General features: G+C 40.9%; 1 protein-coding gene across 1 annotated transcript in view; it reads left to right on the top strand.

Moving 5' to 3' along the window:
- The window catches only part of DNAI1 (dynein axonemal intermediate chain 1), a gene marked incomplete at its 5' end in the record, with an annotated part of 158,188 nt that overhangs the window by 1,617 nt on the left and 137,898 nt on the right, over positions 1–18,673 (top strand). The window contains 6 exons of the mRNA XM_080637471.1: positions 9,664–9,732; positions 11,519–11,617; positions 12,536–12,616; positions 14,172–14,298; positions 15,681–15,760; positions 17,747–17,905. Coding sequence (XP_080493597.1) covers positions 9,664–9,732; positions 11,519–11,617; positions 12,536–12,616; positions 14,172–14,298; positions 15,681–15,760; positions 17,747–17,905 — 615 coding nt within the window. The remainder of the gene's footprint in view (positions 1–9,663; positions 9,733–11,518; positions 11,618–12,535; positions 12,617–14,171; positions 14,299–15,680; positions 15,761–17,746; positions 17,906–18,673) is intronic.

Raw genomic sequence — 18,673 nt, forward strand, 5'->3', positions numbered from 1 at the left:
GAGATTCCGAATGGGCAAAAGAGGAAAATTTTTTCCCAATAAGAACAGTCAGATATTGGAATAATCTCCTTAGGGAAGTGGTGGATTCCCCAACACAGGACACTTTTAAGTTTTGGCTGGACAGGGTGCTGGAACATTAGTCTAGCTCATGCTTTGCCTGTAAAGGTTGGACCAGATGAGGTCCCTTCCAACCTGGTATTCTATGATTCACAAATGGATTAGGTCAATCCGAAAATATTTGGTCTTTGGGGTGGGGAGAAGAGCATTAGCAGTGGTGGCCCACAGTGACGGAGAACAAGCAGCCTCCTTCCTCTGTCCAGAACATGTGCCAGAAAGCCGTAACTGATCAAAGAAAGCAGAAAAAAAGAGGGACCAACGTGATGGTCCAAAGCTGTGAGATGGTAACTGAGATCCCTGGGCAACTCCCAGTGATCTGCGAGAGGATCTGCACAGCAGGAGCTCTTTCAAGGAGAGAACAACAACCCTTGCTGATCATCTGATCTCCTTCCAGTTACCCAAGCGTGTTTCATCTTGTCAGTCTATCCGTGCTGCAGCTGTGTAGACCTTACAGACCCATGCGACTTCTGAAGCTTGCGCTAATAAACCTCACTAATGTGAGCTGGCTTTGTAGAGCCTGAAGACATCTTTTTGCTCCTGCAGCCAAGGGTTGGAGCACAAAATCCAAAAGTACTGAAATAGTTCCTCATGGTCTCTGAGGTCTCTGGGAGCCATCTGGGTGTTTCTGCACATGTAGTAGGAGGGCTTGTGGGCTTTAAAGCAGGCAAGAATAAAAGAAGGGGTCACTGTAACATTCCTAATTTTGTACTAAGAAGTAGAGATTTAGCAATTTTCATGTTACAAAGGGCTTTATAAAGTTTGCAAATGGCACAAATTCAGAACCATAAAGCAGATCCACTCCTAGATTATGATGTTATGCTAAAATTGTAACTTCATTAATAATAATAATAATGACACAAGCTAAACACGAGATGAAATGCTTGCTCTGACTTTCAGTTTCTTTTATTTTTAGATTTCCACATAAATATTTTCAATCATTTTCAGTAGCCATTATCTCAAATATTCTGGAACAGAGAGGCTTTGATTAATGAGTTATTTGAAAAACTTAATTAATGTGCTATGAAGGCATTAATTTTATTTTAAACATCTTGGAACATTATAAACTGTTTAAATTCTTAGGATTTTTGGCTTTTCACATAACTTTCATTACAGTAACTTAAAAGACAGTAATTTTAGCTTCTCCTGTACTGCATTTCCTATATTTGCCTTGAGCTTGTTAAATCTGAGGCTGTTTCATTTCCTTTTATCTACCAGAATATTCTTGCAGTGGATGAATTCTGTAGTTGACTAACTGGCTCTGGAGTCCATAGGCTTTTGCTTTGTTTTCCCTGAGCCAAAATATAGCCCACATCTCAGTGGATTTGGGAGTTCGGGGCGTGGACAGCAGTGCCTCTGCGCTTCTTACTACCCACTCAGGGCCTGATGATTGGTATTTACCGAGCCATAATGGCCACTATAAAGTTAATTGGTAAGTTAGGGTCTAGATTCCAGTTCTTGACAAGAAAATCTCTAAAAATATGTAAGCTCCTGCACTTCTCCCTCATACACATTCCTTCTGTGTGCCAGTATTTGCAGTAAGGCTGGAAACAAGCCTGCTATTTGCTGCTGAGGCTGCTTTTTCTGCATAATTTCCCTAGGCTTTCCATCCTTGTCCCTTTCATTGCTAATTCCCATCTACTACTGCTCTTTTCCACTGTCCTCTGTTTTTCATTCCTCTGTTTCTGTATATAGCTTTGTTCTGCTTTGCCTCCTAGGTTTTTTCAATGCTGACTGCTTTCACTTTGAAAATTTTCTTCCTGAGGTTGTTCTCAAAGCTGAGATAGTTACCTGGACACTATCAGGTCCTTCTCTTTTAGTGTCTGTCACTTCAGTCCCTCCTCTGCTTTCGTGGTTGTGTATTTTTCAAATGCTTTGTGATTAATTCTTTTTGTCATCTTCTTTTCCCTTACAGGTGGTGGTTGCTTGCCCTTCTTCTGTGCCTGTCTTGTATCTGCCTTCTTCTCTGACTTCAGTTTCTTGCTTTATTTCACTCTTTTTTTTTTTCTTTATCTGAGTAACTTAAGCCTCCAGTTCAGTCTCCAGCCATGTGGATGTCTTTTTCTTTGAAAGAAATCTCCCATCTTCCTGGGTGAAAATATGTCAAAGACCATCAGAGACAAAGACTGTGGGCTTCCAGATTAATCTTTAACTTGATCTAAGCCTTGACTGGAAGCATCTTCAGGCTTTTGCATGTTTGTGTACATAAATAAGAAATGCATTTGTATGCCTGGATCTTTGTGTTCCCAATGCAGCTTTGTAAGTAGCTTTCTTATGCTCTGTTCTTCCATAACATCCTTCCTTTCAGGTCTGAAATGTGTTATGGACAATAACAGAGCTCCAGAGCATTTTGGAAAGATGCGGGATTTTGGAAAGGCATAAGCCAATATCCCTGCATCAGACTCAAGGGAATGGGAGAATTAGATTCTCAGCTCTCCCGACTTGACTAGGACAAACAGGACACTGAGAAGTGCAGTATGCTTTAAAAACACTGACCTTTGTGGCATGTGCATGGACATGCAAAAAGTTTTTGATAGGGCAGAGATTAGCACCTAACCTGGTGTCAGGCCCCCATGTGGTCCTGGGCAGTGAGAGAAAGTGGCCAATGCTCCTGAGATTATTTTAAACATGGGTATCAGGTGTGCTGTTGAAGGTGTTGGTTCCAGATTTCCCTGTCTTTGCTTTGTGGCTTTTTTGAGCTGTGGGGAGTGCTCTGTGCTGCTGTGTACCTCTCTAGCTGAACTCCCACCAAGCAGAAGCAAGATTGGTTATGGTTTCTTAGCTGACATTGCACACACTTCTTTACATTTACTGTGTGCAAAACAAGGCTGGCTGGTCTTATCACTTAAGGTCAAATCCTCTGTCAGCAGCAGATAACTTATGCAGTGTTAAGAAAGCATCTGAATTTGGACAGCAAATGTTTCTTGTTACACTTGATTTACAGTCTTGCACCCAATGACCTGTCAGCAGCTTCCTTGCCGTTCAGCAAGATGTCAAAGAGAATCAGAGACCCCCCCCCAAACACAGTCAACAATTGGCCACATTTTACTTTTTTCCAGCCAAGGCTTTTAAGGTGCTTACTGGCTCTTAAGCATGCATTAAACCATCCACGGAATGTAAAATAAACAGTTTAGTGTTTCTCAGAAAACAGATTATAAGATGTATTGGCAAATAGCTCTTCAGTTGGCATCCCTAGTGTGTGTAAATGGATGTCTACTGCAGGGCTAGCTGGAAGTCACTTTGTTTCCTTTGGCTTTGTTTCCATTTATGTGGTTATTTGCTCCTTGTGCTGTGTGGTGGTTTGGTATGTAGTCTGCTAATAACCAAAACAAGAATAAAAAGCTAGCAGGAATTTATTAAATGGTTTTACAGAAACGTCAGGCTTAGCTCTTAATGTCTCTCCTGCTTCACTTTAGAATCCTTCAAGCAGCTGTATTCTCTTCTTTTTGGACTATATGCTAACCTCTATGCTTCAGAAGAAGTGGGAATGATAATGTCTTTTCTCAGAGAGATGAAATAAATTTAGCAAGAGTGTTCTGTGATTGCTCAGCCTTGTAGTCTGATTGTCTTATGGTGATGGCTAGTATGGGGAGCAGAAAGGTGCAGGAATGTCTCTTAAATGGTCCTAAAAAATATAGTTTGGGTTTGTTGTTGCCCTGACGAGTGTTTCATTACTTTGTAATTGATTTTCAGGCCTTGGAAAATTTGCTTAATATGAACTGACAGTTGAGCTTTGCAGACTAATCAACCTTCATCATCCCTGCCTCCTGAATTTCCTGGTATTTGAGATTGGATCTGCAAATCCAGATCTATTCAGCCCAGCTTATGCTTTAAGCATTTAGTTTCACTTCACTTTACTCAAGGAGTTACTGTATAGTGGTGAGTCTGGGTCCTCACTATAATGAAAAGCTGCAAGAGCTAGTCTGGAAGGGGCAATTTAATCTGACAGTATAGGAGAAAGATGTACCACCCAGCAAAGGCTGTAGTGAAGAACTTACTCTGGATGGCAGGACTACACATGTGGTAGCATCATTGTGTCTCCTACTTGATTTGTCGTTGGATCTGAATGTGAGGGATGGATACATTTTTTCCTGAAAGATTTCTATGGTCACAAAGTCAGGATTCAATCCAGTTCTTGAATGAACACTTGAGATTAAATCTCTGCTTAGTAGGACACTAAGATGATTTATTTGCCATCAGCATTGCCACTGACAAATCAGGGGTTTTCTGCAGTGGAGGATGAAATAGTTGAAAAACTGGGCCGTAGAAAATAGCTGTTAAAAAAGAATTATACATGATTGTTCCAGGATATAGAAAAGCTTCAGAGCTTTTGCTATTCAGTCAAAAAGTCAGGTACTGATAGTCCTTGTCTATTTTGTACAAATTCAGTTAATGAGTCTCAGAACAGCTATTTGTGGCTGTCACATTGCCAACAAAAAGAGAGTAGTAATCACTGCGGATAGAGAGAACAAGGACAAGACTAGAATGAATGGTTGGGTGTGATTGTTTTCCTCATTGCAGGACAAGCTGGACTCAAATTGCTAGGGTGTTGAGAGCAAAACTTCCACCAGCCGTTGCATCTCTTAGATGCTTTCCATCCCATGTTTCTGTGATGTAGAAACAAGATAGCTTTTAGGAAATGCCAGCCTGGTAGAGCTTTTTTCATTTACAGCTATGTCCTTTGGAAAGTAGCCAATAGCTTCTTTTATTTTCCTGGTTTATAACTTAAATAAATAAATAAATAGAAGAATTTCATTTGGAGACAACCCAAATATCCAACCTAAAAATATGATTAGAAATGCTTGTTGGATAGTTTAGCAATAGGAAAGCTTCCTGCTGAAGGACTTGATTTTGCAGCTATTTGCACCTCTTGATGGCTTGTCTGTGTAAAAGGGAGCTGTGGCAAGGGGAAGGAAAATTAAATGCATTTAAAGCATCAATTTTCAGCTCTTAATCTATATCATCCTGTTGTATTACTGTATGTTTGCTATATTCAATAGTCAATTTGTCTTGTAGCATAGTCGATGTCTGTCCCAGTTTCTAGTTGCTGCAATCATTAACACGTCCTGGAAGAAAGGTCCAGAAAAGAAGTCACCTCAGTTTTCTATATCCTTAATTTAAATATTGTGACTGTTATGGGAAAGATGATAATCTGTTAATTTATTCAATGCAAGATGCTCATCAGGGTAAACCATGTTTAGCATGCATAAATTCTTACTCTGGAATTTTTTGCTGTAGCAGTTGAGCACCGACCAGGATGGTCAAAGTTATGATGGTGACCTGGAGGTGAGAAATTCCTTATAGCTCCTTAATGCCTCCTACCCATTCCTTAGTTCCCTAGCAACAATGTCTCTTTTTTCCTAATATAAATCTCTCATAATTATTCACACTCCTCCTCTTGTTAATTATTATTAAAGGCAGGGATAATAGCACCACTTATTAGAAAGATTTGGGAAGACTGTTAATTTTTTTCTGTAGCAAAATCATCTTCGGTTTATATAGAATTCACTAAAATGTTAGTGTTTGGCTTGTGATTGAAGTGTTCTTTGCTGGGTGTCTGATTTAGGCTATGCATTAAAAAAAAGAAAAGATTCTAGATGCTGAACAACATTAACCAAAGTGCTAGTAGCAACATAATGTCTGAACTCTGTCCATATTTGTAAGCCTGGGGGAACTTAAATGAGGCAGGGAACTTAAAAAAACCAAGTGTATGGTTATGGAATTAAGCTGTGTACCATGCCTATCCCCTATGGGATGAATTGAAGGTTGCCCCAGCAACCTGAATTCTCACATTTTCTAACTTCTGAAATGCTTCTCTTTCAGATGCTGATAATAGTCTGTTAACTTTTCTTTTTTTTTTTCTGTAGCTAACAACAGCAAAAATGTGCTTGAATTTTACAGATGTATATGAAGGCTGGTTGTTGTGAGCATCCTGATAGTGAATATACAATCCTTATGTTAATTCACAGTTATCCTTTATTGTTTATTTGTATTGTGGGTGCATCTGTGACATCCTCCCTGTTGTACAAACGCTGTGCCGTGGAACAAAGAAATGGCTTTTAGAGCAAAAGGTTTACATCTTGAATAGTAGCTTATGGATACATTAAAAAGAAGAATAAGGAAGCAATGGCCGTCATTCTGAGCTGTGGTGGAAGGTCATCAACTACCTGGGTGCTGTTGAGTACTCTTTACAGCTGATGTGGCAGAGAAGTTTTAATGAAAGGTGTGAAGAAGGACAGTGTGCAGGCTTTGGGGAAAGATTTACAGGGAGCAGGAGCTTGCAAAAGAGATAGCAAAAGGACAAAGCACAGGCACACCAATAAAAAGGAATGTCAGGATTGCCCTTTTCAGCAAGTGGCACAGCAGTAGGCTTTGTGCTGTTTCCTGAGTTTGGAGGCGATGTAAAACGCTTTATATTTTTGGCTGACACATAGAATCATAGAACAGTTAGGGTTGGAAAGGACCTAAGTTCCAACCCCCCTGCATGGGCTGGGACACCTCCCACTAAACCATGTTATCCAAGGCTCTGTCCAACCTGGCCTTGAACACTGCCAGGGATGGAGCATTCACAGCTTCCTTGGGCAACCCATTCCAGTGCCTCACCACCCTAACAGTAAAGAACTTCCTCCTTATATCTAACCTGAACTTCCCCTGTTTAAGTTTTAACCCATTACCCCTTGTCCTATCACTATAGTCCCTGATGAAGAGTCCCTCCCCAGCATCATGTTTGATCCCCATTTTGCTCCCTGTAATAATTTTAGAGATCCACTAGTTATGATGCATGTTGTCTAGTGATAATATTGCCGGAATATTAGGATCTCATTTCTTCGTGTTTGTGTCACCTTCCAGCTGGATTCCAACAGTTCTAGACCCAGTTGGAGTTTATTTCATGTGTTAGCTAACACAGTTCCACATGTTTCTTCATTGCTATGGTGTTCACATTACACCTGACGTTACCTGATGTATAGTAGTGTGCTAGATGCTATTATTTTGTTTTCTTTGTTACCCCTAAACCCAATTTTCTTCAGTTCTTCCCTCTGCAGATCTACATTTCTCTAACTGGCCAGTGCTGAGATGCTTACACCTGTGGGGTCTCCCTGTGTCAAGCCTGTGCCCCATCTCTTATTATCACCTGCCTGTACTACTCTATGCCACACCATGGGTCTCCTCAGGGTCTCCCAATTATATCAGGCCTGTATTATATCATTAAGTTACAGTCTTAAAACCATGATGGTACTGTACGAAGACAAAAGAAATAAAGCAAATTAGCCATAGGCCTCTGGTTGATTAGAAAAATTGCTCATGTTCTATTCTACAAACTCTACAATGCAGGGAGCAGGGCAGTGTTTGTGCTGTCTCCTTCCAGTACACTCTAGCTTTTCTTCAGTGCCACTTTTGTGTTTTAATACTGTTGCATATATGTATTCACAGGTGGCTTTTCAGATTATGTTAATTGAAATCTTTGCAACTGCCAAAGCCAATTACTCTCAGATTGCCTTGTCAATGCCTTTGCTGCAGGATAAATGCTTTTATAGACTCATTTACAAAGGGTAATAGTGAGTAGGTTTTGTTTCATGTTTAAAATCAAGAGTTTGATTTTGATTTGGATCTGAATAAAACTCTGCTCTGAAAATCTGTTGCTTAAATTGTGTTGCTTAAATCACCTCTAATTCACATGTAGCATGCTCTCTAGGATGTGCTATTGCCTGTTGCCAAGCAATCACACTGGGGACGCAGGACAGTTGTGTAATCCAGTAGTCTCAGCAGTGGTTGTGATGTGGGGGCTTTTAGGCTCTCTGATCTGCTCTGCTCCCAGCCCACTGCAGGATTATAAGGGAAATGTCATAACTCTTTATTTTCTGCACTTGAGTCATAACAATTTGTATTTCAAAGCAAGGCACATTTTCTACGCATATAAATGTACCGGTCTTTTCATTTTTCATCGCTTTTAATATGTATCTTCCAGAATAAAAGTAAATGCAGTTTTAGGTGGCTTAGGTGGTACAAAGAGAAGTAGTACTGAAAGACACAGCCTCACATCCCTGCTACTGTTTCTTCTTCTCTGAAAATGTTTCTTTTCTGAATTCTTATTGTCATGTCTTAACAAGTAAAAAGACTTTAGAAAAAAGGCTTGGGGATCCTGGGTCGAAGTCATTATAGCTGCTTAATTGTTTAATACGTAGGAAGCAGATGGTAGAAATGAATATTTAATTTTCCTAATGAAGGGGAACTATGAGAGGCATCTAGGAATCTCTGTAGAGACCATGCTCCTTAAGGTGTTCATAAGAGGTATGGAAAAAGGGATGAAAAATGGATAGTATGATAAAGCTGGGATTGTGAGTAGAATAACTAGGAAAACCAGATGAAAACAGCAAGTGGCAAACTTGAAAAGCAAGCAGGGGTTCTTCGCATTTGCATGTAGTTGTACCATGGGAATCCTTGCTGTGGAAGCTGCGCATGCTAACAATGTGCATGGATTCCAAAAGGACTGAATAAATTTGTGGAGAAAAAGGTTCACTGGTATGAAATAAAAAAGACAGCATTTCTGTTTTAAGTCCCTGTGGCAAGCTGAGAGGGTATCCTGGAGAAAGTTCCATAGATATCTGCTTTGAATACTGCTGGAGGGAGATACTTGGCTAGTTCGACTTTTAATCTGAGCTGAAAGGCATACTCTAACATTCTTCTAAGGAAAATCAATAAACCCTTGGGAGCTTGCTCTTCCACACCTTCACTTTCCTTCCCTCTTCTCTAGTTTCTTTTCTTTTCTGTCACAAAGACAAATGCTTTTTCCAGGTACCTCCTTTGCTTTTCCCATCCATCCCATCCAGTGTTTTTCTGGGATCCATTTTGAAACCTGTTCTTGCCCAGGTTTTGAATGTTGTCTCCTTTGTTTGATTTATCAGCTCTCCCTCCCTCTGCCATCTGGGTTTTTGGTCCTGTCTATCTCTCAGTGTCTTCTCAAAAGGATCCTCTTCATTTCCTCTCCCACCTTCTGTAAAGTTTTCATAAAGTTTTGTCAGTCGTACCCTTCTGTTATTCCTTAAACTCTATCAGGCTCCCTATAAACAACTATTTCATTGTTTTCCTTAAAGCCTGTCATAGATGTTTTTCTGTGCTTGGGGAGGTTGGCAGCGGTTAACTTTCTAGCTGCTCATCAGTGTTTTCCATGTTTTTTTAGCACTTGTGTATTTGTAGGTGTGTATCTGCTGTCTCCAGGCTCACCGTGACATGCAGGCATTTGAAGAAAAGCAGCTTTTCTGTGTGTTTGAGCAAGGCACTAGAACCCTCTGTGTATGTGACATTTAGGGGTATCACAGATAGGCAGTAACAAGGAGAGAGCCTAGCGTTTCTTCATCCTGAAAACTGCTGTCTTGTTAAAGTGACAGCCTTTCAATCAAATTATTCATAGACAAAATACTGGAATGTTCGGCTTTTGAAACATACCATTGGAGCAAACATTATTAAACACATTGAACTTTTATTCTGCTTTGGTTAAATTAGGAAAAAAAGGTGCTTTGAAGGTTTACATTTGGTATGTTGTTGCTTCAGGGCCAAGGTGGACCTTCAGGAGGAAGGGCAGGACTACCAAAGATTTCAAGAGCGGCATCTAAAAAACGGGTAAGATCCACAAATCCACAAGTCTCAAAAAGTGTTTTTTCATTCTTTATCTATGAGGTGAAAATTAGGTGCAGTCTGAACAATGGCCTGTTTTATGAAGTTGGTAACATTCCAATTGATTTAGCAGTAAGGTTAGGAAGCTCTAGATTTCCACTGAGAAGGGAATTACACTGGCACTTTAGAATAAAAATTGCAGCTAAAACAAAGGTGCAATATAGGTAACTTGCAATATGAAAAGATTAAAATAAAATGTATGGGGTGTAAATTCCAAAATATCAGCTGATGTAGGCTGTGAGGAAGCTGACTGCTTGATTTAGAAAAATCAAAACATATCCCATATTCACTTAATTAACATAGAAATACAAACATAAAAAAAAAAACCAACAAACTTTTTTACTATAATACTTATTATAATGTTTTTACTGTTGGGCAAATAAACGCTTAGAATAGCCGTATTTAATCTACCTTCCCCTTATTTTGCTATATTGGCATGGATGGAAGAAGGACAGTTTACGTGTCTTTAAACAGACATGGTAATAAACAGCTTTTCACTTTCTTAAAAGAAATCACAGTCCTGTTAAACGTTTCTCTTTTGACCCTTTTCGTTTACTTTTAAATGAAAATCATAAATAAAAACGTTAAACCCACAACACTTCTTATGTGATTCACCAGGGAAAACAGTCACTGATCTAATTGGCATCGAATTGTGAATGATAAATGTCCTACAAGCAGGTCAGGAGCATTAAATCACAAACAACTGTTCTGCCGTCATAATCTCTCATGTACTAGAGCGCCTGACCTTCCTTACAGCTTGCCTCATTTCAGCTCCCTTAGGGACAAAAAAAGCTGCAGTCTGTGACTTTTCCTGGATGCCTGGCATATGCAGAATTCTCTCAGCCACTGCATGGTTTTACACATCATTGTGCTATTTACCTTTGTGGCACTCTGCAGATAGCAAAGCTTTGCTGGATCCAGTATCTGTACCTGCAACCAGCTTTCACTTATACCCTGGACTCACCGCCAGCTCTATAATGTTTAGCAGACCTGAGAGAACTGTATTTAAAAGAATGATTGATTTATTTTAAATCAACCCATTACACATTTCTAACTGAGGGATAAATTTTGCCTGGAGCAGTTAAATACTTTAATCAGCGACTTTGTGTTCTGGTAGTTTATCTGTAATGACAATTAATTGAAATTCATCCCCGCAGTGATTCATTTTCCTGTTAAGGATATCATACCATGACATCAACCCAACCACAACCTAAGGAGAGCAGCTCTCTGTGTTGGGAGAATGCAGACCTGCTGGCCTTCATGAGAAAATGGTTAACATTCCTGCAGGAGCCCCGTCGCTGCAGCTTTGTATCTCAAACTAATTTCTAAGTGTATTTTATAGAATAGCACTTTGGAAGTAATTGCAGATCCTTGACTTGTGCCCTTGAGTAGTCCTAAGGTATGACTCATTTGGGTGTTTATGGTCAAAAGAAACAGAAGTGCCAACTTTTAAGTCAAAATTGAAGTACAGTTACTTGAGTTTTGTTATTGGAGTTATTCCAGTTTTGTTACTGGCCCGGAATTATCTTCAGGCAGCAGCTCCTCATTGCTGAACTCTTGCTGTCAAGCGTAGCCATTCAACAGTCTTCAGATTTGGGCCTGCCATTTGAGGTTATCTGCTCTTCTCAAAGTACAGATGAGGTGGGGGGATGCTATTTTTATCTCCTTGCTCCATGCCTGGAGAAGTGCTGCTTTGGGAGGTGTACTAATGTGTTTGTCATTCCTTTGCTAGGATGACGATGTCTCCACTGAAGCAGGAGATGTGGCAGATGCAGGGACAGGAGGAAAGGCTCTAGTCAAACCCCCAGATCAACTGGAGCTGACTGAGGCTGTGAGTAAAACAATGCCTGTAGCTGTCATGAGATGTGTGCAAAATTCTATAAGATGAAGCCTACCTCTTACCCATTTGTTTTGGAGGGATTCCTGTGAGATGAAAACTCCAGTACTTGCTGAAGTACAGTGTCTGCTGCATAAACTGAAATGTCTTTCATGAGGAAAACAGAGAATGTGCTTTGAATCACAGTTTTGGCCTTAAGGCAATGTAACTACGCGGAATTAATCCAAGAGGGGAATGGGGCAAAAGCGTCACTTAGACAAGGAGGACCCCAGACCCAACCTTTTAGCTTTTCAGGTATCTGTGTGTGATATACAGTCCTACAGTTTTATGGCCATTTTCTGTCAGCTTGTTCAGTACTATTGCTGTCAATTACCGTTTCAGCTGCAGTTGGCTCTCTCTTCTCACTGCCATGTAAAACTCTAGTTTGCTCCCTGTCCTCCAAGTAGCTCTCAAAGGGAAGATACACCTCTCCCTACTCAGGTAGTGAAAACAGTTAACTCAAGTACTGCATTTTGTCTGCAGTGGTCAATCCCGCGAGCACTGCTACTGATCTTATTGTTTATGCATTTTTGGACAGTGTACACTTCAAGACACGAGTGGTCTTCCTTGCCCTATAGAATGCAGCTAGCATTTTTCAAGTGCTAACATAGCTTAGATAAGAATTAACATCAGCTAAAAGATTCAAGAAAGCCCATTGAAATACAATGGTGGGAAACAGATGACTGTTTCAGATTCCACTCCGAGCTTGCTTTGCCACAAGCATTGTTCTTGTGAAGGCATCAGCTGTACATGAGGTATTCGCGGGAAATTGAACATCACAGAACTGAGCCTAAACCTGCTGATTTTTGTATGCTGTATGTTGTATTAATAGTGGAGTTTTATTTACAGTATTATTTTTTTTCCATTCCAAAGGAATTAAAAGAGGAAATTACACGCATCCTGAAAGCTAATAATCCCCATGCTCCTCAGAATATCGTCAGATACAGCTTTAAAGTAAGTGTGGCATGACCTGTAAGCCACAATGACATTTTTTGCAGTTAACTGGTTTTGTGTTTTCCTCTGATTTATAACTAGGTAAATTTCCTTGTAATGTGGCTTCATCTTGTTATGTATTTACTGCTAATGGTTCTTAAAGGGTTTTTGCAGAGGACAAAAGTCTAAAAGCATTGATGTATTAATTCATAAGTAGGATATAACAATTTTTCAACTAGATCCGGTAGTGAACATAATTAGTACAATTAATCTCAGGCAGTAACTTTCTCCATTCTGTGGTGGTTAGAGGACAAAAGGCAATACTTTACTCAGTTTGTAAGACAGTTATACCTCAGTATCCCCATATCAAGATTCAGTTTGAATTATAGGAGAGCTCAGAAATGTGCTTTGCGAAATCACTGACAAGCTCTGTTCCGGGTGAGTAGGAGTGGGCAGGAGAGGGTGCAGCAAAGACTGCCAGGAAACATCCAAGAGTTGCACCTTCACATTTGTATGTGCAGAGCATATGTTGCATTACCCTGGAGCAGCCTCTCCAGGTAGCATGAACAACAATGCAGGCTGTGCGAGAGGGAGACTGGAACCATGTCTTCGCCTCCCACTCCCCCCTTGCAAGGGTTACACCCCCTGAAGGAAAGGACAGCGATAGCTCCTTCAGCTTTGGCACTAGATTATTCACAACCTTGGATAGGGAACAGACAGTCAGGTGGAATATTCCTGAGCCTGTCTTACCTCTGCTACGGTAACTAGTTTGACCAACCATTACATGAGATCACCAGGGAAAGGAAATCAGTTTTGTGGAAACTAATATGGTCACTTTATCTTCTATTTGGAGTTGATGTTTTCCATATTCATGGGATAGAAACAGGTGATGGATGATCCGTAACTTCTGATCCTCCACAGTGACTAGAGTGGGCTCAATGCTATACTTGATGCTATGCTGTGATTGATACAGAAAGCAGTCACACTTTTAAGAAGAAGCTATTGAAGCATCTGTGGTCTGCAGTGGCTTCTGATCACTTTTAGCTGCAGCTCAAAATCTTAATATGTGGTTTGAGACCAGGTGCTTGCCTGCACTGTACAATGGTCCACAAGCAACTGTCAATCAAGCTAGCATCAAATAGGTGAATTAGTACAGTGCTTGTAACCTGGGCACAGTGCTAAGGACCTGTACTGTCCCCAGGTCAGAGTTGCTTTCTACATATGGTGATGCTTTTGTGTAGGTACAACATATTCTGGGATCTCAGCAAAAGGACATGAGAGTCTCCAAGGGAGTGCTGTGTGTAATAGAGGTTGATTAGAACTATATTTAAACTCACTTGCTCTTACAGTGCTGGGGAACTAGAGGCCTCATGTTGTTGCTTCTTTTTGTTGTATTTTTAATATATGGCTCTCAAGTGTTGAAAGATATAGGAAGAAATTCAGTGTAAATATGCAAATAGCAAACATATATTTATAAGTATGGATCTTCTTAGCCTTAGAAATTTAGTCTACACAGTATTTCTGTTTTTAAAATACTTTTTCTCCACTGAATTTGGTGGTTTTTTCTTCTTGGTAGGAACAAGCGTACAAGCAAATAAGCCATGTGAATCAAATGGCCATTCACTTCTCTTATAATGGAAACCTGATACCCAAAGATTCAGATGAAGGCAGGCGACAGAGTATGAAATCAACCACTGGAGCAGGTAGGTTTATTATCTGAAGCCACAATAATTTTCAACTGAGTACTGTTGCCAGTTACAAAACATGAGGGAATGATCATGCTTCATCACCACGGAATTGAACAGCTCCTATTTTGGCTTTCATCCTTCTTGGGAAACAAAACTAGAAAAAACAATCAGCCAGATGTTTGCTGCTGTGTAGAAAATGGTGCACGCTTTCTGAGCCATGTAAACACTAACACTGAAAATTTCAGAGCTATTTAGTGTCTTTTAAACATCTTCCACTACCATTAGTTGAACATAAATGTCTAAACTCCCTAGCCTGATTTGAAGGTTTCAGACATGATTTAAAGTATCAAAGCAGAAATGTTTGGAGGCTGGGTGATCATACAGGAAACTGTGATACACTTCACCAATTTTTACACTTTAACCAGGACATCTCCTTCTAAACAATGTGGGATACAAGATATTGGGCTAGTTAGACCTTTGATCTGGACTATTATCACTATTCTGAGGTTTTCAGTCCAGAGACACCTTAATCAGAGGCTGAAAAGCTCTGTTGTTAGTAAAGAGTATTAGGTTTGAATTTTCAGCATGGAAAGATGTACTGCCTAGCAATTTTCTTGTCTTTCTGCTCTTTGCAAAAGGAGAAGTTGTGTCACAAAGAATGTACTTTCAAGGTGGTATCTGTCAGGCACAATGATAACACAGGATAAGCTCCTGAGAGAAGTTGTTACTTGCAGCTTCTAAGGGTCAGCACCTCTTTTATTTTACACTCAATGAAGTGTGCATGATGGTTTGAAGTAGGACAAAGTGCTGTAGGGGATCTTCAATGCCACGAAAGTGTGGATTGTTGTTGTGGGCAATGTTTTTTGTAGATTCATAACTATCCAGTTTCTAGCAGCTTGGTGCTAGCACGACTACACACTCAAGACTGTGACTGGAATGTTGACATCCACCAGTCTCTAACAAGACTAGTGTATTCATATTTATCCATATAATCAAGAACAGAATATGCTGTAACTCTTACATGCCTTGAAGGTATTCTTTATGGTTATATAAAGTGCCAACCATTTTTTGAGGGCAGAGAGGTCCAGAGCTGATTGGATACCCAGAGACAAAACTATTCAGGTCAGAACTGGATTTAGGGTTTGATTTGAGTTGAAATCAGATTTTTTATTTCAGTACAGCCAGAATTACTGCAGTTTTGTTCTAGTAATAACATTGTCTCCTTCTATGGCTTCAAGCAAAATATCAGCTTCCAAATTAGGAATCTGTTTCTGTGTTGTCTAATGAGAAAAGGATGCATCTATGTATTAATACTTCAGAAGATAGAAAGATCTGCAGAGTATGAGATAATACATCCTGTTATCCTGGACATACTCACTTATCCTTTCTGTCATCAGAAAAGGCTCCTGCTGAGACTTCTGCAGAAACATCTGAAGAAACACAGGTTAAAGATGAAGAAAGCACAGGAGATACTCAGGTAATTCTCCATAGTCATCTGAGAGCTGTCCATTTTATTTTTAATATCAGATTTGACATTCTTTTCTTATAAAATGGGCTTTCTGAGATGCTTCTGTGATTGATTATTTTATGCCTGAGATGTCTGTGCTGTAGGTGAGATCCTTCAATTTCTACTGAACAACTAGGATCCTGCTGCCATTTTAGAGTATGCAGAAGCTATGTAGGTAGTCTCTCGCACCAGCTCTATCTTTATGCAGATATTATATCACAATAGAGTGTAATTTGAGGGGATCTGGAATCCTCCTGCACAGGATGTCCATTCCTGAAAGAGAAATTCGTGAAAAAAAATGTGGAGAGGTGAAAGCAGCAAGTACAACTACATAGAATCATAGAATAGTTAGGATTGAAAAAGACCTTAAGATCATCCAGTTCCAACCCCACTGCCATGGGCAGGGACACCCCACACTAAACCATGTCACCTAAGGCTCTGTCCAACCTGGCCTTGAACACCACCAGGGATGGAGCATTCACAACTTCCCTGGACAACCCATTCCAGTGCCTCACCACCCTTACCATAAAGAACTTCCTCCTTATATCCAATCTAAACTTCCCTTGTTTAAGTTTTAACCTATTACCCCTTGTCCTATCACTACAGTCCCTAATGAAGAGTCTCTCCTCTGCTTCCCTATAGGCCCCCTTCAGATACTATGAGGTCTCCACACAGCCTTCTCTTCTCCAGGCTGAACAGCCCCAACTTTCTCAGCCTGTCTCCATACGGGAGGTGCTCCAGTCCCCTGATCATCCTCGTGGCCCTCCTCTGGACTTGTTCCAACAGTTCCATGTCCTTTTTATGTTGAGGACACCAGAACTGCACACAGTGCTCCAAGTGAGGTCTCATGAGAGCAGAGTAGAGGGGCAGGATCACCTCCTTCGACCTGCTGGTCACGCTCCTCTTGATGCAGCCCAGGATACGGTTGGCTTTCTGGGCTGCGAGCACACACTGCAGCCGGCTCATGTTCATTTTGTCATCGACCAACACCCCCAAGTCCTTCTCTGCAGGGCTACTCTGAATCCCTTCTCTGCCCAACCTATAGCTGTGCCTGGGATTGCTCAGACCCAGGTGTAGGACCTCGCACTTGGCATGGTTAAACTTTATAAGGTTGGCATCAGCCCACCTCACAAGCGTGTCAAGGTCCCTCTGGATGGCATCCCTTCCCTCCGGCGTATCAACTGAACCACACAGCTTGGTGTCATCGGCAAACTTGCTGAGGGCGCACTCAATCCCACTGTCCATGTCACCGACAAAGATGTTGAACAAGACCGGTCCCAACACCGATCCCTGAAGGGACACCACTCGTTACCGGTCTCCAGCTGGACATCGAGCCATTGACCACAACTCTTTGCATGCGGCCATCCAGCCAGTTCTTTATCCACCGAGTGGTCCACCCATCAAATTGATGTCTCTCCAATTTAGAGACAAGGATGTCATGTGGGACAGTGTCGAACACTTAAAACATGAGTTAACATGAGTTAAGCAATGTCTTGATTTAAAGGCAGTTGGCTGATAAGGAAAGGAGTATGCTGTGAGAAGTTTGTTCTTATCCACACAGTGTCAGGCCTTTGAATCAAGTTCAGACTAATTTCAGATAAAGCTCACTGTCTAGCAAGGAAATGAAATCACAGGGTAGTGGGATTTTAACAGAGTCTCCTGGTCCCTAAGTCCATTTTAGGAAAGGCAGTCATGATGCATTATCTTACTCATGTCAGGCTTTGTTTTAAGTAACTTCAGTTCCTGGTTTTCCATATTCCTGTTTAGATACCATTCCAAAACCTTATTGCTGTAATTGCTGGAAGTCTCCTAATTTCCGTCTTACATATTGAATCTTCAGTTACAATCTGACTCACTGGGCAGAAGAACTCGAGCAGTCTGAGAAGAAGTGCTTCTGAAGAAGGGAAGAGATGTCAGGTTCTTTCAGGGTGGAGTCACTGCTCTATTTCGTTGCAGGCTGCGGGAGAGGAAACGGCAGAGGAATCAGGAACAGCAGAAGCAGCTGAAGCAGTGGAGAATGAAGAGGCTCCTCCCTCCAAAAAGCCAGAGAAGAAGCTTGCAAACCAGTTCAACTTCACTGAGAGAGCTTCAAGGACACTCAACAACCCTTTGAGGGTATGCTGCTGTTTCCTTGAGTGACTTGAGTGATCTTTACTTTGGGATCATCTGTGTGTGTTTCATATCCTGTGATCTCTGTAGCTACTATTAGGAGGAAGAAACAGTGTTTTACTGTGATAAAACATTCTGGGTGATGAAAATGGTGACAGAAAAATTCCTGCCTTTTGTACAGCTTAAAAAAGTTTTGGTGCTACTGTAAATCCCTAAACTTCTACTTGGATATAATACTTTTTATGTCTATTTTATCATCTGCAAAAGTATAGAGCAGTGGTTAGGGTAGTAGCTGAGGGCTTGGAATCCATTAATTCGATTTCATTTTGGCAGAGAGTCCTTTTATGGCCTTGTGCTTCAGTTCTTGCCCATGGAGCAGGGATATAAGTGCTCCTATATTACAGAATAACAGAGCAGTTAGAGTTGGAAAGGACCTTAAGATGATCCAGTTCCAACCCTCCTGCCATGGGCAGGGACACCTCAAACTAAACCATGCCACCCAAGGCTCCATCCAACCTGGCCTTGAACACCACCACGGATGGAGCATTCACAACTTCCCTGGGCAACCCATTCCAGTGCCTCACCACCCTCTCAGTAAAGAATTTCTTCCTTATATCTAACCTAAACTTCTCCTGTTTAAGTTTTAACCCATTACCTCTTGTCCTATCACTACAGTCCCTCCCCAGCATCCTTGTAGGCCCCCTTCAGATACTGGAAGGCTGCTATGAGGTCTCCACGCAGCTTCTCTTGTCCAGGCTGAACAGCCCCAACTTT

This window comes from Psittacula echo (genome assembly GCF_963264785.1).
Source record: "Psittacula echo genome assembly, chromosome: Z".
Taxonomy (NCBI): domain Eukaryota; kingdom Metazoa; phylum Chordata; class Aves; order Psittaciformes; family Psittacidae; genus Psittacula; species Psittacula echo.